The sequence below is a fragment of the Epinephelus lanceolatus genome, chromosome 1, assembly GCF_041903045.1.
Source record: "Epinephelus lanceolatus isolate andai-2023 chromosome 1, ASM4190304v1, whole genome shotgun sequence".
NCBI classification, from domain to species: domain Eukaryota; kingdom Metazoa; phylum Chordata; class Actinopteri; order Perciformes; family Serranidae; genus Epinephelus; species Epinephelus lanceolatus.
This window is the reverse complement of record NC_135734.1, coordinates 27,263,143-27,285,676: the sequence shown is the minus strand read 5'-3', so window position 1 is coordinate 27,285,676 and position 22,534 is coordinate 27,263,143. Positions and strand designations below refer to the sequence as shown.

The following is a 22,534-nucleotide window of genomic DNA, read 5'->3' as shown; positions in this document are numbered from 1 at the left end:
CAGCTGGCAGAATCATTACAGGTACAGCAGGCTGCTGCTATGGCAGGACTTTGTCTGCATAAAGCCTCCTTCTCTAACCTACCAGTGGATCTGGTCCGCCTTCACTGTCATGTGCTGAAAACAGCTGATTCCTGTCCAGATTTGGGCTAGAGAAGAGTGGGACATCCAGGCTCCACCTCTTGTCTATATGCTCAGCTACTGAGGAGGCAGCACCCCCAATCTCCCTGTGGCTGTGCATCGGATGACTAGCAGAGAGGGTGGGGGAACTGGTCCTGCGACTGACGATGTGTTGGAGACAGTGGTTGAGAAGAGTGAGATCTCCACCTTCATACAAACTCCATGGGGGCGTGACGTGTGAGGGTGGGGAGAGATGTGAAGGTGAAGTCACCAGGGTTGGTTGACTGTGTGGTGATGGGGGAGAGGGTGAGGCCAAAGGAGAGACTGGAGGAGATGTGGGTGAGCCTGGCTTAGAGAGTGGACGAAACTGGGCTGCTGTGGAGAAAGAGCGTATGTGTTTGTGCTCCAGAGACCCACCCTGCCTTGTCTTATCCCTCGGTAGGAGAGACATGCAAGCCTTGCAGTGGTGGCGGGGCTGTGGGCTGCGTGGGACGCTCAGACGGAGCTCTGAGGGAGGTTGTAAATTCAGGGGAAGCAGAGGTGACCTGAAATGGCTTGCTGAGTCATGATGAGAGTGTTGATGTGGGGTTAAGAGAGGAGATAATAATGATGGACTCTGGGCTGATGTGGAGGATAGAAAGTCTGGAGGGTGTGCTGAGCTCACTGTGCTTTTTGGTGAAAGCAGATCCTGTGACGGACAGGGGCTCGTATTCATTGTCTGAGTCAGAGAGTGTGTGCGACATCGCAACACCTCAACCAGGGAGGCGCTTCCACGCCTAAAACACACTGTGTTCTCAGTGATGAGCAGGTTGTCATGACATACAAAGGGATCACTGTAGTGACGCTGATCAGGTATCATTCCAAAAAAGAAAATAAAAATGTTATATCAGAAAAGAACTCAGAAAACAAAACGAAGGATTTAAGAAAGTTGCCACAGAAATAAGAAATGTTGTCACTCACTGTTTGAGACTGATAAGGCCCCTGGTGCAGTTGTGCTGCGGGCTGATGATAGGTCCCAGGATGCAGCTGACCTGCGGGTTGCTGGTAGGCTCCCTGGTGTAATGGAGTGGATGCTTGTGTGTAATTTTCATGAGAGGCCTGTGCTGTGGGTTGCTGGTAGGGCTCCTGGTGCAGCTGAGGGTCAGGAGGACTGTAGATCACATGAGCCGAGGAAATGGGCTCTGGAAGCGACTGGTAGGTGCCATTTTGCTGATTGTTTAGGTCATCTAATTGCATGGTAGAGCTCACTCCGCTGTCAGCTGTAATAACAGAGTTAATAAAAGATAATTCACAACGATGCCCTCTGCAGGGAGGACAGACAGGGAGGAAGGACGGGGGGAGGGAGACAGTGGAGTAGCATCTTATTAAAATTCAAAAGCTGGGTGATGATGTCTCATTGATAACTAATAGGTGTTACTCAGATGCTGCAGTCACCTTTTCTTGTTTACATTCACAAATAATTTAACCATTGCAAGTCATAGTCAGTGCCATTTCCTGTTAATGGATGAGAGAATTCTAAGGGCCCTGACACACCAAGCCGATGGTCGACCATTGATCAATGTCAGGATGTTGGTGAGTGTCTATCAACCTAGTTTTTGTGGTGTGTCATGCAGAGTTTGCACTAGTCAAAGAAAAACTGAAGTGAGGAAAGCAAACAATTAGCTAAAGTCAAGAGAGAGCGCGAGAGATTAGATAAGATTATGTTTTCAGCCGTTGAGCTCTTCAGCTGAAACAGCTCATGATTGTGATATCGTGATATCCTTTGATCTGCCAACATCAGGTTGTGTTGCTAATGTGCTAACTGGTTAACCAGCATATTGAATCCGTTCTGTTGGTCTTCTGGTTTCCCTTTATGAATCATGAATACAGACTACCATCATCTACTGCTATGGAGAGTTATTTCCTTTCATGCAGACACAAAACATATGTGCTAGCTGGCTACTGACTGTAGTCTACAGTGTGTTCAAGTGCAACTTCTTGGCTGAGACCAATGACTGTATATGAAATGGACAATGTGTCTTCAATTTCTCCCACTTTACAAAAATGAAGCCAAAATATCCTCGATATGTCTGCTGCCATCTTGTGCTGGTGACGTCATTTGGAGACAGAGCCTGAACAGTTGTTATTTAAGCGGTATTGAGTTCCTGCCCATACATCAATTCAACCTATCGCAAGCAGCGTCATTGATCACGAGCATACCGACTGGCACACACAGCTGTAAATCATGACTTCAAACCTTTTTATAGCATCAAATAAGTATTTAAAACCAAACATTTAGAAAATAACTACCTAAAATGACAGAAACCATTGTGTACTTTGAGATGGCCCATGTCCCATCTGCTAACATGGAGGGGGCAGGGTTTATGACCCATACTGCAGCTGGCCACAGGGGGGCGAGCAAGACATGGGGTGGGTAAGCCTGGCCTAGAGACTTGACTAAACTGGGCTGATGTGGAAAGAGTGTGTATGTGTGTGTGTCCCAGAGATGCACGCTGCTTTGTCTTCATCCTTCAGGAGGAGAGACAAGATGGTGATCAAGATGTTTTGGCTTCACATTTGGAGAGCTGTCACATCATCCATCTTATATCCAGTCTATGGCCGAGACACAGAGGACGCAAGGTGACGCAACAGTCTGGCTCCGTCGCCACTAATTGTTTGATATCGGCTTGGTGTGTCTGGGCCTCAGTAGTAACACTGAGGTTGTATGACACACGATACATTCATGTTATATCCAAATGCAGGTTCTCACATGTGGCAGTCATGGTGACTGGCACGGTGCAGATCAGGGTCTGTTGCTCCCCCTCTTGCTCCTCATAATCTGTCGTAACTAATGTGGGTGCCTGGGGTACAACAGCACCGGGCACTTGCAGTAGGTTCTGCTGCGGCTTCTTCACAGCTACATCGCCATTTGCTGACGAGAAAGTCCGCTCCCTCCGCCACTTGATGAGAGCCACGCGGTCCCGGATGGACTTCCCGACTATCTTCACATCACAGTCCAGGAAAAAACCTGATTCCACCTACAGGACAGAGGTAAGATGCTCACTGCAGCTCAGAACGAACCAAATTTGTAATTCAAGCCTTATGTGATCAATCAACAAATTGACATTCTTAGCATGGAAGAGCAAAGATCAACTGATCAGATGCTCTTGTTTCAATCAATACAGTACACTCACTCAAGGATATGATTGCAGATATGATGATGAACCAATTCCCAGTTACAGTATGCTAAATTCAAAGGGCCAAGGATTGTGTTAAAGACAGCTGCATTTTACAAGCTACTTCTGTTTCCAAAAACCTATGAAGTGGAGTGATACTAGTCCATAACTGATATATCGAAAGCACCTTACTGTATTTTCTCCACTGTACCTTTGTGTATTACTGTGATTATACCACAGCCACTTATCTGAGCCAAAATGTGTTCAATCACCATTCAAAGTTAGTTTTTAGCCACTTTAATCAATGAGAGTTAGACCTGTTTTATAAATGAGAGTTTACTTGTAATGCAGCACAAAGCAGTGTTGTTGCTATGGTTACCTGCAGCTTAATATTCCTTACGCACTGAATAAGAGCTATTTTTGAAGTGTCAATGGGTTTTAACAGACACAAGCCAGCCAATCAGAAATGGGTATTTTCCAAGGCTATGGCCGAGTAGACAAATGGAGGTGGAAGAACACAAAGTGTGACCTGGCCAGAACCAACAAAAGCCAAGGTCAAAAGAGAGCAGAGACATCCAGACCAGCCTAAAGGAAAAGGAATCAATCCGAGGAACACTTGGTTAAGCCTGGTCTCAGACATCTGACTGATACCAACTTAGTAAGAAATACTAACAATAAAGCTAGGATCAAAGAAAAAGTCACAGTCAACAACTATTGTCTGTGTATATTCAAACAATAAAACAATTCATTGAGTACCTTAAAGTGGAAAAAGACATGTTGTTTGCTTTAGCTTATCATCGTGAGTAATCAACTTTACTTTTATAGCGCCTTTCTAGTCTTCTGTCCACTCAAAGCGCTTTTACACTACATCACATCCACCCATTCACACACACTTTCACACAGGTGGGCCGAGGCTACCACACATTGTGCCACCTGCTACTCAGTAACCATTCACACGCACTCACACACCAAAGGAACAGCCATCGCAAGCAATTTGGGGTTCGGTATCTCGCCAAAGGAGATTGGGCGAGTTACCAAACTCAGAGAGGGTCGTCCAGATTAGTGGACGACCCGCTCTACCTCTGAGCCACAGTATGTAAATGTTGATTGCACAATGTAATGGCTGTAGAATAATGACACCGTCAGCGATTAGATTAGCCCTGTAAACTAGGGCTGCACAATTAATCCTAATATTATCAAAATCACAATATGGCCGAGTGCAATATCCAAATTGCAGCAGCTGCATTTTCCTGGTAAAGCTAAAATATGTCTCAACATAGCATTACAAATGAATCATCAAGGTGCCACAGAGATGCCTCGGCCTTCAAATCTTAATCCAGACATAAGGGATTACGCTTGTTTGGTACAGACCCCAGGAAAAAATCACATCATCATCATTTTTTTGATGTATTTGTTGATGTATTTATTCCACCCAGAAGTCCTGATTGTACAATCATGTTATTCAAATCGGCGTTCATGCTGCACTACATTGTTGTCTACTGTGTGTCTTGATTGTATGATGGTTGTATCTGCTATGCAGCTATGTCGCACTATGTGCCCAAAACAAATTTATTTCTATGGGGTTTTTTTTTAGTAAAAAATTAATGCAAAAATTATAATTCCAACTTAAGTCATGACCCAAATTGCAATCACAGTATCAATCAAAAATAATTGCAATATTATTTTTTCCGCATGTTGTGCAGCCCTACTAAAAGCTTCACTTTCATTGTGCAATCCTTTCTGCCACTGGGTACAATCTCCCGGGAAATGAAGGCTTGATTTATGGCACGGAGGAAGAACATCAACCATTGCACAACCAAAACAGGAAGAATCTAACACTTGTGTTTTTCCCAAGTTGCTATCGGTAGCTAATCCTCTGTTACCAAAGTGTACCAATGTAAGATCTTTGCTGTTACTCTCCCCAGTGGCAGAAATGGCAGACGGTTGACAACCAAAGTAACTGTGGAAACTGTGGCAGTTTTTAGGCTCTGAGGAAAACAGAAAGCAATCCGTCTTTGCAACAGTAGTGGCAACTTGGAAAACACTAGATGGAGAGAAGTTGAAAAGTTGCCTCTTTCCACTTTAAAATATTTGTTTACCATTTCTTGGGCAACAACCTCTGGGACCTCGTTCACCAAGTCGAAGGAAAACTCAATGGCACCAGTGTCCTTGTATTTCCCCTTCAGCTTTTTAGTATCCTCAACCCACAGCTTCAGAGCAATGGATGATTTCTTCCCATCATCGTCTTCATTCAGCTCCACCCTCACGCCTGTGTCCTCTGCAAAGAAGGCATGGTTCAGGAGGTCCTTGATGGAGTACCTGCAGGAAATACACAAACACCAGCTACTGCCTTGGGCTAGAGGTCACAATGATAGTAACCTGACCTAATGATGTAAAACACACAAACACACCAAACATGAGACCCAAATACTGGCATTGACGTCACGCTGCAGGAACAAAAACAAAACAGCACCTCTACCTTCATACCAAATGCGTCATGAGCTCTGAGACAAACAGGTCAGATAGGTCCCGCTCCACTTACCTTTCCTCCCATCTGTGGCAGATACATTCACCAATTATTTCCTTAATTTCTGGGTCACTGACTTTGCTGTAGCTGGCAGGTTTCACCCCCTGGAAAACAAACCACCATTAACATGTCTTAAAACTCAGAACAGCAGTACTTAGTGTGCGACTGCACAGTACAGTAAGTACCGTCTGCAAACATTAATTACAGACTCTCCAAAACACACAAGAAGCTACTACTGCCCAAGAGGACTTTTGGGGTGCTAGAACGATTAGCCTGGTGATCATTTGATCCATGAAAAAACTAATAAAATTAGAATTATTATTAATTATTATACTGTAAAACTGTGATTAATAGCCTGGGCTGTTATTTCCTTCAATCACTGAACTCCACTAGGGTTTATTTGGGACAGGCCCTTAATTCATTTTACACAAAACTCTTGCTCAGCAAATATGGGAAATACAATCAAATTGTTTATTTAAAGCAGCATGAATATTACTCATACAAAAATTAGGCTATTGAATATCACAAATCATTCATTTGATCGATCGCTGACAGACAGTGCATCAGAGGGAGAGTTACGATGCGTGCACCCGGCATACCAGCACAACAGCTCTTTATCCTGTTAAAACAATACTCACAACTTGAATTGAAGTTTATGAAAAACCCTTTTAATTTTTCTGATCAGAAACTCTTATGGATTAAATAATAAAAATAATATATATAAATAATCAAGGAATAGACATGTTCGAACTTAATGACCCTTCAGAGGTAGGGAGTCTTTCCGCCTCTCTTGTGAATCTGAATAAATCATACTTTTGTGCTCACGGTTTCAGTTAGATGAACTTTATGACTGAATTGTAGAGAATCTAACCAAGCTAAATATGTGTAGCATGTCTATACTGACAAAAATTTAAGCATTTATATTTGTTATGTGCAGTTCAAGCAGTTAACTAATGTTAGTTCAAGCAAGTAGCTGACGACTCACTGGGCTTCAAGAGGTTTTTTATCCAAAGAACCTCTATAAATGGCAACCAGACCCAGCATCTAATTTAGACCTGTATTTATTTGTCAGAATGTGTAGCCATACCCAGCTAGTAAAAGAGACACAGTGTTTAATTGGAACTCAGCTTTTAAGTTAAGTTGGGTCATTGTGGGAGTCATTTATAAAGTAAAAATACAAAATATTTGCATTTAATTTAAAAAATTTAAAAAAAAAAACGTTTTCTTCTTAAAAATGAAAAGTTGAACTCCAAAGAAATAAAACACACCCTTCTCCAGTATAATGCAGTGACAGCCTTACTTCTCTGGTATGACCAGACAGTAGCTTGTGTGTCCTGTGTAAGCAAACTATAAACAAATATTGTTATGCAAAGAATATTTCTGAGTTACACTGAAAACACATGGAGCTGTGGCTCACAGCAGTCATTACATTTTTCATCAACTTTTCATGTGTTCATGTGTTTCTGGCAGGAAGAAATTCTCTGTTACAAAGGTCAGCATATCACAGGATTCTGTTTATTGATTGGCCTAAAGGTTTTCACTGGCTACAATTTGCCACCAAAACTTAAGCTATCCCCAGGTTTTGCTTTGGCTGCACTTTGCCGTAGAATCAAATAGCTGCAGCTCACTGTGGTCGGAGCGCACGCCGCAGCTTCCAATAGACATTGCATGGCAGCTTGCCGCAGGCCGCACATAGTCAGTTTGCTAGCTTACATACAAGATTTGAAGACTTGCTGTTACTTTGGTTAAATGTGGTGGGCAGGTGTCATCAGTTTTAACATTTTAAAGTCTGTGTGGTCAGTCCGTCTTTTGAAAATACATATTTGATTAATTGATAGTTAAAATAATCATTAGTTAACTGCACATACCTCCTAGCTCCACACACCATAGCTGATTTATTTTGTTACTACTCAAAACAGTTGCAACAGCAATAAGTTTAACAGCTTTAAATGTGAACTCACACTGGTGACTTTGCGGTAGATCTGAGCCGCGTTTTGACACTCAGAGTAGGGATATTCTGAGGTGGCCATCTCCAGCATGCACATCCCAAACGCGTAGACATCCACAGCCTCGTCATAGTGCTCCTCGTACATCTCTGGGGCCATGAACTCTGGAGTGCCTGGAGAATTAATGTAAGAGAGGAAGATAAATTATAAAGTCATATGCAGTTATCAGAGTGTCATTGTATTTCAGTGGGATCAATACCAACGTCAAGGACTGAAACCCAACACGGCTGCTTAATCGTGGCTCCAAGAATTTAGTGATCACTCAAATGACAGGCAGAAAAGAAATGGTTCAAAAGTAAAAAACGCAAATGTCAGATGTTCTGTGCGTCTTTAACACAATAATATGATGTTACTCTTTGAGCACTAAACTACTTCGACCAAACTTTGGAGGGCTTAAAGGGTAACTTAAGTATTTTTTCAACCTGGACACCTTTTTATCATGTTTCTGTGCCCAAGTAACTACTGGCAACAACAGTTTTTGAAACTGGTCCAGTAATGAAAGAGGCAGCTACAGCTGGCAGCAGCGAAACAGGCTGCAATGTAACCACTGGGGGCAATTGTGCATTGTCAGTTTACATCCACTTAAAGTTTGTTTTTGCCACTAACAGGCTCAGATCATTATTTTAAGTGTCTGACATTATGGAAAGCATTCCTATAGAGACAGACCTTTTTATTTCAGAGTAAGATTTTTGTTTAACCAGAAACAGCCTTGAAATCACCATCGCAAAACCCACCAGACTCCATTCAAATAAACAGTAATTTTATCATTGTAAGACACACTTCATTCAAAGTCCACAAAAACAAAATAAAATCACAAAAGCTGTCTTGGTTCGTCTCTCCACTTTTCCAACAATAAGCAACTCTGGTTTGGGTTGAAATAAAACCTTATTCACCCAGTTAGATGTGGAAATATGCTGGCTCTATTCACACTAAAATTGCTGCTTATTTAAATGGAGTCTGGTGAGTTTGGCAATGGCAATTTCAGGGCTGTTTCGGGTCAAACAAAAAGGATCTGACGCTTCAACACAAAGGTCTGTCATTGAGGGTGCACAATTGCCTCAAGTAATTACACTGCAGCCTGTCAGTGCTGGACCAGTTTCAAAAACTGTTGCTCCCATTAGACACAAATAGGTGGGAAAACAAGGTCCGAGTTGAAAAATCCTGAAGTTACTCTTTAAAGTGGACACTCGTTCTTCTCAATAAGATCAGACACACTGTAAAAATATAAGCAACTGGTAGGACTGTGCAACTGGAAGGATCTAGTCTTTTGTAAAACAACATATAGGCTTGTATTTTCATAAAATGTGAACTGGTATCATTTAAAACAGCCTATGGAAGAACTGCTTTTGAAACACATAACACACAAAACATGATTTAGACTTTAAAGCAGCTACAATCAATCATCTCTCTCATCAGTGTTGTTTTTGGCCACAGCTGTTTTGACTGAAAAAGGTCTGAAAACACACTGTACTCTACCTGTCAACCACCAGACAGTAGACAGACAAAGTTAGCGACTGTAGCATTTGGGAGCTAAAGGGCCAGATAAATCCTGTGGGAGTTGGTGGAGACCAAAACAGAGCTAAAAGGATAGTGAATATTGGTCTCACATTCATTAGGTTACCAGAGTCCAGATTTTAAATCAATGCTAATGTTGCTCCACATCAGCAAGTCTAAAAACTTAAACCATGAAAATGTGCACATGGAAGAAGTTTGCCCAGTCTGCCAGAAAGCCCTTCCTAGCAGAAACCAAACCATGATTTTTTTTTTCTAACCTGAAAGGTATACTACGCAGAAATAGTTGGTTATTGTTTGTAAACAGCATCCCTAGCAAAAGCCAACCCCTGTCTAAGGCTCAGCAAAGGATGTTTTTCCTGTGGCAGCTGACAAAGACAATGATGGTGCAATTCCACACTGCCATCATTGAATCCATCCTCACCTCCTCCGTCACTACCTGGTACGCTGCTGCCACCGCAGAAGACAAAAGGCAGAATGCATCCTGTCCTCCGCTTTGCTGACAAGGTGATTGGCTGCAATCTTTTGTCTCATCAGGAACTATACAAGACCCTGAATGTGGCGGACAATATTGTGGCCAACCAACCAGGAGGCAGCGGTCCATCAGGACAAAAACCTCACGCTACAAGAACAGTTTCTTCCTGACTGCAGTGGACCCCCACTGACATGCACTCTTACAACCCCTGCCATCTATATGTGTTACATTTAAGCACATCTTGGACTATTATCTTTGCACATTTGCATATCTGCTCTACTGTGAACTAATGCACATCACCAGCTTAATATTTTTGCAGATCCTGCACAAAACTGAACATCTTTTTTTAATCCCTGAAACAAATATATAGCACATATTTGTTATGTTACGAACTTTTTAAAAATATCTTGGCATTGTTCACTATAATTTTTCTATTCTATATTTAAGTTCTTGGGAGTTGCAGTACTTTTATTGTATGTTTAATGTATGCATCAAAAACCAAAGCAAATGCATTGTAAGTGAAAACCTACTTGGCAATAATTCCTTTTCTGATTGTGATTTCCACTCTGCGTTTTGCCTCACTATGTTTGCATTTTTCAGCACTGTGTCTGTGATTTTCACACCCTCCTCTTGGATGTGTGCTGCTAACAGTCTAGCACCTGGTCGCCACCTTTATATAAAGTCCCAACCTCACCTGTGCGCTGTGCCCAGGAACGTCTGGAACACAGAATTAATAATAAGAAAATACAGGCAGAGGGCAGAGTCTTGTGCAGATACATACACCACCATATACTTCTAGTGGGTTATAAATGATGATGGAGGGGGATTACTTCTGTATGAGTCTATAGGTTGTTCTTTTCGGACAGAAAGCCCTCTTGACAAACTTCTCCCAACAGCTGTTTGAGTCTCAAGTCTTGTGTGTGTTGCAGGTTTAAAATAAACACTCTGATCGTCACATTTCAATAAACACACAGTAACTGATAACTAACCAATAACACTTTTAGCAAAGGAGGCCCTCTTCAGTGTTGCCAGGCCCAGGTCTCCAATCTTGACCGAGCCTGTGGGCCCAGTGATGAAGATGTTGTCACACTTGAGATCTCTGTGGATGATTGGAGGAGTCCTTGTGTGGAGGAAGTGGAGGCCTTTGAGAATCTGCCTGCACCAGCTCCTCAAAACTTTCGGCTTCATCACCTTAAACCGCTTCAGATACCTGAGGGAGGATAGAGACATTCCAGCTGTCAGAGACATTGCTTTTTCAGTAATTGGTAAAAGACATATTGACAATCAAGGTCCGTCCCTATGAGTCACTGTGTTGATGAAATGTTTTCAATGAGCTGTTCCTCTGTTGCGAAGCATTATTGCTTTCATTAAGCATCAGCTGCAAACACACAGTCAATATTAATCTGGTGACTGTGCTGTTCTCAACTAATCTCCTTATTTTAACTGCCTGAAAACTTTTTGTCATTATGTTAATTAATTAAGTGTTCAGCTGAAAAATAATGCTAAAATCACGTTTCTTGTTTTTTAAAAAACAAGAACTACATATTCCAATGTCAGTCTCTACAGTCTGGCATTAGATTGACTGTATTGGTGTCATTCAATTTGTATGAAACTTGATACACATGCTGTAGACAGTCTAATGGTCCTTACTGTAAGGTTCTTTTAAACTGACTGAAAGAAGAAGCAATAAGAGACTAATATTTGTATCTTATGATCAGTGATTTACTGTTGAGTATGAGGTTGAAAGATAGGCTAAAATGAGGAACATTCCAAGACAACTCAAACATACTAATAAAGAGTATTATAGAGGCTGTATTTCATATTGACTCTCACGTTTTTAGTGTCCCTGAGGTCATTAGCTCCGTCACCAGAACGATGCACTTCTTCCCTTTAACCGGTGATTCCCAGAAGTCATAAAACCGCACGATGTTGGGATGCTGAAGAGCCTTTAACATCTCTGCCTCCTCTTTGAACCTCTGTCTCTCAGCTTTGGACAGTTTCCGCTCCTGGGGAAAATCGAAGAAAGAAAGAACATTAATTTTTAAAAATGAGAAATAATGAATTCCACATTCATCCTCTTATTATTTTTCAGTATTCTGCAGCCTTATCAGAGGAGAAGCTCAGAGGTCAATTTGTCCAAATCTAACAAGTCATTGTCAGTGTTTTTCTTTTATCACGCTGTATGGAAGAGATACAAGCCATTTTCAGCCTTCTTTAAACAGTCTGGCGTTACTTCAGGAGTGGAGCTGTGTTAGAGCTGCCTGTGGCTCATGTTTGGAGTGAACACAACCTTGGCATTTTGAGTGAGTAAACATGGGGGTCTGAACAGTTTACTCTTGTTTTAATCACTGCTGTAAAACACACAGCAACAAAACACCTCATAACGATGACTGGAATCCTGACTACGTTTCCAGAGAAAGTAAAATCCTTATTTAATCTGATGTTGTCATACAGAGACAGACACATCTGTCATGACAGATAAACAAAAGATTAAACTGCATTTTTTAATCAGTAAATGTCAAATGTGCTGTTAGAAAAAAATGGAACAAAAAAAGACCATTAAGACTTTATTACGGCAGGCTGGAGATTATTATTTTCTATCACAATGTCGATCTTTGATGGAAATACTGTGTGCAATTCTTCAGCGTTTCAATCGTACATCTTTGGGTACACCAGCCAGAGTGAATCCATGTATTCTGGATCAATATTTTGGCCCCTGCCTTCCCTGAACTGTTGTATAAATAGTAAAACAGCTGACAGTGAACATCCTCTACATTTGTTTCTCTCCAGTCAGCACGGCAGATAAGGGCCGATGGCCTCAGCCACGACAAATGCTGAATGACCTCTGGATTTTCTCTACGGCAGTCTCAGTACACACGTTTTAATGGTGACGATGAGGGTGTAGTTAGAGTTTTAACTGTCTGTGAGGCACAATAATCTCCTGTACATCACTCGGCATTGATTATTGATTGATGCTGGGGAATTGGATTTCATTCACAGCCCATATAGTGACCTAAACGGTGTGCAGCAGCCTCATGCGGCTTAGTTTACGAGCAGCGTCGTGAAGGATACGCCTCCTGTCTTTATCTGCCGTCATGACGCTGATCCTGTCTGAGAAGAAATATATAACACGTTGTCTCATCTCTCTGTTCATATTGTCCGATTTCACAGGTAGTTTGCGAACAGATTATTTATGATTCTTTGCTGAGATAGGATCTGAGCAGGGTGTGGCACTTACAACACAGAATCTGCTTCATGCAGTGCTTTGCACAATAATTTTTTTAAATTATCAATATATTTACAGCACTGGCATTTGTATCTAATGGAGTGTGGAGACAGTGTGGAGAAGACACAATGCTTCAATTAATATGATGTAGACCTCTGGTTATGCAGCATATCAAATACTACAAGTGCTACTCGCTGTCCTGAGCTGAACCCACCCTCTCCCTCTCTCCTCTCTTTCTGTCTTGGTGCAGAGGGCTGCATCAGCAGGATTCACTCTCCAGACACATCTGTGTGTGTTATACACCACAGGGGTATAAATCCATGTTTAGTGTTCATTACGAAGCCATCAAATAAGACAAATACTGTCCGACAGCGAGACACAGATCTCAAAGAGGGAGAGCGTTTTGGCATTTTTACTAAGTCACATTGCATAAATTGCTAATTTCTGGTAAACAACTTGCTCAGCAGATGTTTGATCGTCATTTAGTGGATAAATAAGTAACAAGACTAGCGGCCTGGTTTGCTCGACACCAGGCTCAGGCTACCCTCCAAATCTGATTTGTAAATCCGTCTGTGAGCATCTATGTTTTCTGCTGTCTCACTCTTACACACACACTGTACACAGTCTGTAAAGGCACACTGGCTTTTTGTGAGCGAGGCACAGAAGGCCTCACCACCGGGGACAGAACGGTTGCATCATCACTAGAGCTCCCCTAAGAACCTGCTCAAACACAAGTACATGAACATTTACACTTACTGTATGAATCATCATGCCTTTCCTGAGACATAAAAGAGTGCCCTTCCTCTTGAAACTTTAGTTAATAAGTGTTTAAGAATACCAGCATCTCTTTCTTCACAAATTACAAGATCAGATTTTAATTCGAATATGCCAAATCAAATACATAACTAAAACAAGTACATAAACAAGAATAGCCAGCAAACATATTCAGAAAAAAGCATATATAATATGTCTGATAAGGAGTAAGAAGTGAATCAGGTGCATAATGACGGGCTCCCTGAGGAAATTTTGCATGATGTGGGATCCCATTTTCGACTTCGTACGAGAGCTGGACTTTCCACATATTCCTGAGTGATTGATCATCTATTTTACAGACATTAAATTGTGATGTGACAGGAAGTTGTCCGACCATTATACTATGTTTTAGTATTTAGTGTTATTTGTATCATCATACACACATTTCCAAATATTTTTCTGTTTTAATTTTATTACTATGTCGTTTTGTTCTTTGTCTTGCTCTGGGCACTGATTTGGTTTGGAGTATTTGTCTTGTCTTAGTCCCGTCTTGGTTTTTTATTGTTCTTATTTTATTTACTTTTTTGTTGTGTCACTGTTGGATTGACCAAATATTACTGTGTTTTCTATCTGCTCTATTTGGAACATTTCAAGAAACAGATTTAATATTTAATCAATAACATTATTATTAAACAGGAAATACTGGAAAAAACTGTAGGAAAACTTTAAATCCCTGATGATGATGGGAAAACTGAAGTGAGTGTTTTACTCCTCTACGAGCAACACTGAGTATTACTCAACCTTGTGTTATTAAAATCGAGGTGCAAAAGCAGAGAACTGAGGCTGAAATGTGGGATGTAACAGGAGATAATTCATTATCTCGTCACAATCAATTGGATGCTCACTTTGTTGATTCCCGCAACGATTGATTGAAGTTTCACGTCCAAACGAGCCTCATTACATGTATATTACACTGCGTACATTATCAAAACAGAGAACTTCAGTTTCATCCTTAGCCCCGGTGGAATCTGTTGTTGCCAACACGAGCTGTGAGATAAGCACAACATAATTGTGATTTAATTCCACGTCTGACCCTGATTGAGGTGGTCTGCGATTTGTATTACTTATTCCCTCGGGCCTGACAGGGTGAACTTGGATTCTGCAAGAGTGGGAGGAAAAAAAAAAAGAAGCATCGGCACTGTTCGTTCTGAGGCCGCACTAAATCTATAAAATCCTGCTGCAGAGCTGCGCCTCAAAGTCACAAACCTTATTCTCACTGTGATCATTTAAAGCAAATTAGAGGTTCAGAAAAAGATGTGGAGGTGCTGACTCAGCCTGAACCAGCTTGTTTTTTTTGGGCCTTAAAAACGTTGTAAACCCAATAGACAAATACCTGCCAGTGCACTGACTGAAATAAAGCTGATAATGAAAGTTTGGTAAAAATGTTCATCATGTCTAGGAATCTAATACCTACTCCACGTCTCTGTCTACTTGGGAACATTAATGTTGGTGGTTGGTATCAAAGGAAACTCTGTGATCTTGCATTTATTGCTGCAACAAAAAATACTGCTGTCGGCTGGAAGGCCTCTTACCCTCCGACACCGTCTCAGTGGACGTCTGAGATGTCAAGTTATGTCCCCCTTTGTTATTTATTTTATAAAATCAAAGGAAGGGTGGACATGTATGATAAAATATGAACTTCACTGATTTCCTGTAAAATTGCTGATTTGGTGATCTGTCATTACTGAGTGAACGTTTGGTGTCCTTATGGAGTGACCTCATACTATGTATTGTTTGTGAAGTTCTCTTATTTGAGGACCCATTTCCTCTTCGATCATCTTAATTTCCAATTGTAATATTTATTCTTTTTTGTGTGTTTAATCTGTAGCTGTACTCTTAGCATTGGTTTATCTTGTCCGGTCTGCTTCAGTGTATTCCATGTACAGATAAGAAGTGAACATTAATTGTTAAAACAGGAGGTTCATTCTTGTTTCAAGTTAGCTTGGTTATTTTATTGTACGTTTTTGTTAATGTGAAAATGCAACAATTGTATGTGGACTTCTATTGTATATTATATGAGTGTAAAGTATTGTATTTGATGTTGTCAAACGTTAAAAATATTGTGGATAGAAAAGTTTGGTAAAATGTTTGCTGGAAAAAGAAGCATAATAAAACTGTTTTTGACTTCATAGTTTGTTAAGAAAATACTTAGGGAACTACAATAAACATGTCTTTACAGGAATCTATAAATTCATAAGACAATGGCAACTGTAAAGGGACAGCAAAGACATCATCTGTTGAAACAGAAGCTCCTATGTAACCAAGGAAATTATGTTTTTCCTCACATATCAGAAACTTCTGTTTTTTTAATTTGAGTCTGCACATGTGTCCACAGTTAAAAACCAGGTGACCATGCTTCTGTTTTATTAGCCTATATGCATAACCATGTCCTGTCAGTTATTCGCTCTGGACGGACTGTTAAAGCTTAGCACGTTTTGAGCCCTGAAAGGGCAACCGCTGTCTACAGGTCTGTCTGCAGGCTAATCTGTATCACATGGACGCCATCTAAACTGATTACCACATACTCAGATGAGTAATACAGTGAGCTGTCACTGCTGTGAGAGTTTATAATAGCTCTGTGCTAAGATTCTAATTAAACAGTGGTCAAAATAACAATTAAAGTGTCCACAGGTTACCTGCCGACACTGTGCAGTATGGCAGTGGGCAATTCAGTTAATTCAAGAAAGTGTACAGAGGAAAAGGAAAATACAGACATCTTGTTAATGTGTGACACAGAACTAAATGATGGTGATGGAAACATGTAGGCTGAGTGTTACGAGAGGGGAAGCTGGTGCAAAAAGTATAAAGCTACAAGACAGACAGTCGCCTCCTCCTCAGTCTGCACTGTAACAATACTCTGAAGGATAGTTTTCTTCAGTTCCCCAGTGAGGACAAATATTTCAATGATGGCTCATTAACAGACACATTATGGAAAATAGAACGCGGTATCTCATCTGGGTGCTGTATGCCGCAACACTTCTGCAATATAGGATTATAAAAACAGTGGAACATGTTGATGAAGAGCCCATTAACAATAAGAAAGTAGCACTGATGACTGGTTCGTCAGTTTTACTCTGCTCCTGAACTCACTGAACCTGAGAGAAGAAGAACCAAAGACAGGAAGTGACCTCAATAATAATAATCAATATTCACTCTGGATGTTTAGACGCCTGTGAGATGGTAATGTCAGTGTAAACGACCCTTCATTAACAATTTACTACCTGAGAGACCCCTGCCTGCAAGTTTGTTGGGATCTAGATCTCAAGTCAGATGATCAGAAATAAAATGCACATATCTCACTGTTTCAACTTCAAATTAATGACGTTACAGTCTAATTAAACTAGTCCTTTGTTTTTCTGGGGAAACACGTCAGAAAGACCCCTGGGTGCCCTCTGGAACCTGTGCACAAGACTGCACACTGACAGGGGACTAATTTTTTGGGCTTTTTTTTTAAAAACAGATTAACTACACACATAGATATAGATCTCAGATAATAAGTTATTGGTTGATTGACTTGGATGATCAATGAACCCACCTGAAGTTCACACCATGCCACTTCAACCCAGGTGTCGGTGTCAAGACCTTTATAGACGGTCTTGAAGGACCCTCTGCCGAGCTCAATGTCAAACTTGAGGAAACGCCCCCCTGGTGAAGTGGACACAGCCTTCATCCCGGGCTCCTCTTCATTCTCGTCACTTCCTGCTTTACCTGTGACATCTGAGGGCGTAACCTCTACCTTTGGCTCGGCTTCCCTCTTGTCTCCTTTCACCTCCTCAGCGCTCACACTCTCTGTAACGCTGTCCTTCAGCCCCACCTGGCTCTCTGTGTCCGAGGTCTCATTGAGGCCCAGGCGGGCTCCGTGCAGAACCCGGGTCCGACTCCGATCAACGATGGTCCGCAGGTCAATGTGTGGCACCGGGCTGCTGTTGACACACTCCGGTGTGTCCACCGGCTGCTGCTCGTCGGTGTCTGACACCCACAAACTCCGCCGGATGAACCTCTGGCGCACCAGCGCCGGGTAGTCTGTGGACGGGTACGCGCTGGGGTCACTCGCTCCTCGCAGAGCTGCGATGTGGATGTTGACATTGTGGTCTGTCCCATTCTGGTAAACAGGCCTACGGGCATTTGCATTAATGTCCGAGTCTAAATTAGGTGCTGAGGAAAACGTGGATCCAAGTGGCGGATCTTTGCTCGACTGATCCGCCGAATCCATCCCCGGTAAATTGTTAAGCGCTTACCGGCGACATTGTGCAGGGAGGATGATGCTCCTCTTCCGGCGGTGGGAGTTTGCTGCCTACCTGCAACACTCGCGTGCAGTGACGCAGTTCGCCAGCTAGGATGTATGTGGCCTTTGTGCCTTGAATTTGTTTAGGACACAGAACACCCCCACAAAATGTCCAGCTCGGAGGATGCGCGCATTGCTCCCTGCCACCTCACGCCCCGGTCCACCTTGCTGCAATACAGCGCAGAGCTATTCAACTTAAGCCTGATGTCATTGCCAGTTCAACCTATGAGCTCATGATAACAGTTCCCTCCACATTGCATAAGGTGCCCGCTCCAGCGCAAACTATAGGCTATAAATGTGATTTGCTCCGCAGACAGATCGGTGGCCTACAGCGGACAGGCCAGGATGTTTAGGCTGTGGCGCTCACTAATCCCACCAAAGACACATCACGGGACGAGCAAGTGCGCAGCTGTCATCCCCTGTGAAGACTCCTCCACCCGCCGGGCTCTGCTTCATGCAAATAACTAGCAGGTGTTCCGGGTGAAAATCTGAATAAGTTCCGAGAAGTGTGACCTCAGCGTCTCTGCATTGTTCCTGTAACTATTCTGTACTTTTTCCCTGTCCGCGGCGGTGCTGTCCTGGAGGATGAACACAGGCGCTTATCAGATAATGCTCACTGCGGCACAGTTTCCCTCAGGTTGGACCGGGCAGCAGCTCTCAGCGCAGCTGTCGTCCAGCTGATACGACTGTTGTCTTCTTATATTTCATCTCTTTCAGGCTCGGGGAAACTAGAATATTTCACGGCACAACCCACGCCCCTAGCAACAACACGTATCCAATACCTCTGCACGCTTTTAGGCGGCTCCCTCAGCCTCCCGTGACACGGGCTGTGTGGACCACACCACCATCCGCCCTCATCGTGACGCGCTAAGCTTCCAATGGGAAGATGTCTTTCAAAGCCTACCAACCAAAAGGGACGCTGCTAGGAATTATGGGCCACCGGATAAGACGCACCGGACCCCATCTTAATATTATACTCATCCACATGGAGCCTGTGCAGGGAGGCTGATGATCACAGTAGTTGATAACAATATAACATGCGCTAACAAGTCATAAAACACACCACAGTGTTATCAATCAGTCAGAGATTTTGAATTATTCCAGAATTACATATTGCCTTTTTCTGGGCTATCCTTTTATGCTATTATATTACAGAGTATTATATTATATTATATTAAATTATATGTTATCTTATCTTATCTTATGTAGATAGAAAAGATTCAGATTCCTTTTAATTGTGATTTTTTTATGATGAAACAAAAATGTTTCATCATAAAAAATGACAATAAAAAGGAATATAAATCTGAATCTTATATATAATTTTATCATATCTTATCTTATGCTATGCTATGTTATCTTGTGCTATGCTATCTTATGCTATGCTATGTTATGTTATATTATGCTATGCTATGCTATGCAATGTTATGTTATCTTGTGCTGTGCTATGTTATCTTATGCTATGCTGTGCTATGCTATGTTATGTTATCTTATGCTATGCTATGCTATTTTATGTTATGTTGTTATGTTATGTTATCTTTTGCTATGCTATGTTATGTTTTGTTCCATTATGCCACATTATGTTACATTATATTATCTGATGTTTTGTTACATTACGTTACGTTACATTGCGTTGCGTTGCCTTATTTTATCTTATCTTATTTTATCTCATCTTATGCTATGCTATGCTATACTATGTTTTCTTATCTTATGCTATGCTGTGTTATGTTATGGTATCTGATGTTATATTATGTTATGTTATGTTATCTTATGCTATGCTATGTTATGCTATGTTATGTTTCGTTATGTTACCTTATGTTATATTATCTGATTTTATGTTACGTTACATTACGTTACGTTACGTTACATTACGTTACCTTATCTTGTGCTGTGCTATGCTGTTATCTTGTTTTATGCTATGCTATGCTATAGTATGCTATCTTATGCTATGCTATCCTATGCTATGCTGTGCTATGTTATGTTATGTTATGTCATCTTGTGTTATCTTATCTTATGCTATGCTATGCTATGTTAGCCATCATTGTTACACACATGCATGTCCACTGTAGACAACATAACACCAAGGTAACAGACAGCCAAAGAACAGGGAGAACATGGCAAAAAAAAATGGATGATATTTTTAATGAACAGTAAGGTTACATTAATGATGTAATGAATGAAGGACTGACCTGATAAATGGAGTTAACTATTTGAAACGAGTGTCTCATTTTACCACCAGGTGTCCCATCTTACCTGAACATGTCATCGGTGTGAGGTAGAGGTTCTCGATGGGTTTAAAGCTCCAAAGTTTAAAAATATTTTACTTGGTGACATATTTTCTTTATCGAAATACAACAGAGATACATAACAAGTTTTACATATAACACTTAAAGTAGTTTTTAGAATTTTAGGTGGTTTTCCCAGGTAATCTACCTGACTCCAACCTGTTACATTATATTGTGTTATATATATTTAATAATTTTATATTACTTATAACATCACTTAGCCTACTTTCTTGAACCCCTACAGACTTTTGCAGTGATGGAAGTGGCTACATATTATGTGCACCTATATACTACATGACTCCATGTGAGTCACCATATAAAATAAATCATTCAAATCTTACTATTACAAGGAAAACTTCAATAAAAGTCTGTTTAAAAACAGGGGAACAATAAGACTGCTACCTATTCTAATGCTTTTATTTGTGTGTAACATAAAACAGTTTGATTAGGTGTTAATATAGGCCATGAATGAATTCAAACACAGAAGCTTTGTCTGACATTTTATTTGTTTTTCTGTTGATATAACACAGAAGACGTTTGTTATATAATTATAATGTCTAATACTAATGAGAACTTTTTCTCCTAGCATGATTAATACAACAAAGAAAAGTGATTATTAAGTCTAGTTAATAGGCTATATTGGTAGAGCAGCTGGACTATCACTGACAAATTTTCTCATTTAAAGGAGCATTTTGTAAAAATTTAAGGGGATCTAGTGGTGTCTAACAGTGAGGACTGAAGATTCCAGACAGCTAAGACTTCTCCTGGTTGTAATTCCTTCAGTGTTCATTATTCAATAGGTTTTTACTGGCAGCTGAATCATCCACAGAAGTCTCCTCCTCTCCAAAACAAACAGACCAGGTGATTAAAACCAATAAAAACACAGTTTCACATACAAAAAAAAAAAAAAAAAGCTGTACGGTTCTGAATTGGTGGGTGGTTAAAACAGACATGAGAGTGGAAGCCTTTCTCGGTGGATGCCTCAGATGAATTTGCCAGATCCTCTGGCCAAACAAAATCTCCAACCTTTAACTGAAAACAGGTAGCTGGAGCATCACCATGGAAATCACACACAGACATTTGAGATGGCTAGGCCATGTGCTAAGAATGGAACAGAGCTGGATCACAAGAGTCTACTTAAGATGGACACCACCAGCAAAAGAAAACCTAGAAGGTCCAAAACCACCTGCTGCAGAACTGTGACAATGGAGCTGGAAAAGATGAACCTGTCATAGGGAGAGGCGCAACATGCTGCCAAGGATCGAATCCACTGGAAAGAGCTCAGTGAAGCCGTATGTCTCATAGGGGATGAAGAGGAGTAAGTATGTAGAAAAATAAATGAATAGATAAAACTGCTAACCACAGTCAGTGTAAAAATGCAGAAACATGAATGGCCCTATCTAGAGTCAGTGTTTGGTTTGTCCTTTCACTAAAGAAACTTACATTAAATTCCATTTCTGCCAATATATCCCACTATATCTTACACACTGGACCTTTAAAGTTGAGTTTAATGAGTAACATAATGCTATACTGTAGAGTGAGGTAGCTATTCACCTTTTAAAGGTTGTCCATGTTGTGCAGCTTTGCATCATCCTTACAGATGTACTTGAAATACATTTAAAAAATACATGTGGGATACATAAAGCTGCTGTTTTAACATTCTAACAAACAGAAAAGTCAGAGGTGGAGGTGATGGGGCATTATTGTTATTGTGTACTTGTTTTAGGCTTGACAAATTTATCATAATTGTTTTTATTGGTTTGCTTTAAACCACAGAATCATAAAATTTAAAGTGAGGGAAACAAGGTACTGAATGAAGAGGCTGAAATTGACACTTAAGGCCTCAAAAGTTTCTTTCTCCACGGGGATCAACCTCCAGGGACAGATTTGTATTTATGGGGTTGAGCTTGTGCGACAAACCTGCCCAGATCTCCAGGGAAACAGAGGAAATAATAGAAACCAGTCGGTGGGTGCGGTCAGGCCTTGGGGGTGGGGGCAGTTTACAATGTGAAGCCATGAGTGTGACAATTGGTGTCTGCACATCCTATTCACTGTGTCTCATTTCCTGTTGACACACATGACTGCACGTGTTTGACCGGATAAGAATTTTCAGTCTAGACTTCGACTTTGCTGCTG

General features: G+C 41.1%; 2 protein-coding genes across 5 annotated transcripts in view; both read right to left on the bottom strand.

The window, feature by feature from the left end:
* Positions 1-18,962, bottom strand: part of wnk2 (WNK lysine deficient protein kinase 2) — a 44,352-nt gene extending 25,390 nt beyond the window's left edge. For 3 of the 4 annotated variants that reach the window (XM_033626442.2, XM_078168578.1, XM_078168580.1), the window contains exons 1-8: positions 17,367-18,961; positions 11,626-11,798; positions 10,782-11,002; positions 7,761-7,918; positions 5,815-5,903; positions 5,372-5,591; positions 2,867-3,134; positions 1,078-1,376 (exon numbers count right to left, since the gene is read on the bottom strand). In XM_033626442.2, coding sequence (XP_033482333.2) covers positions 1,078-1,376; positions 2,867-3,134; positions 5,372-5,591; positions 5,815-5,903; positions 7,761-7,918; positions 10,782-11,002; positions 11,626-11,798; positions 17,367-18,044 — 2,106 coding nt within the window. In that variant the 5' untranslated portion in view covers positions 18,045-18,961. Of the gene's footprint in view, positions 1-1,077; positions 1,377-2,866; positions 3,135-5,371; positions 5,592-5,814; positions 5,904-7,760; positions 7,919-10,781; positions 11,003-11,625; positions 11,799-17,366 lie in introns of all 4 variants that reach the window. The other variant, XM_078168587.1, reaches the window with a different exon arrangement.
* Positions 74-1,042, bottom strand: LOC144463911 (uncharacterized). Its single transcript, XM_078169745.1, has one exon. It carries the CDS (start codon positions 974-976, stop codon positions 74-76), a length of 903 nt encoding a protein of 300 aa, XP_078025871.1. The 5' UTR covers positions 977-1,042.
* Positions 18,963-22,534: the final 3,572 nt, after the last annotated feature.

Coding starts and splice junctions, on each gene's coding strand:
- LOC144463911 (XM_078169745.1), bottom strand. CDS start 976: ATGATACCTGATCAGCGTCACTACAGTGATCCCTTTGTATGTCATGAC.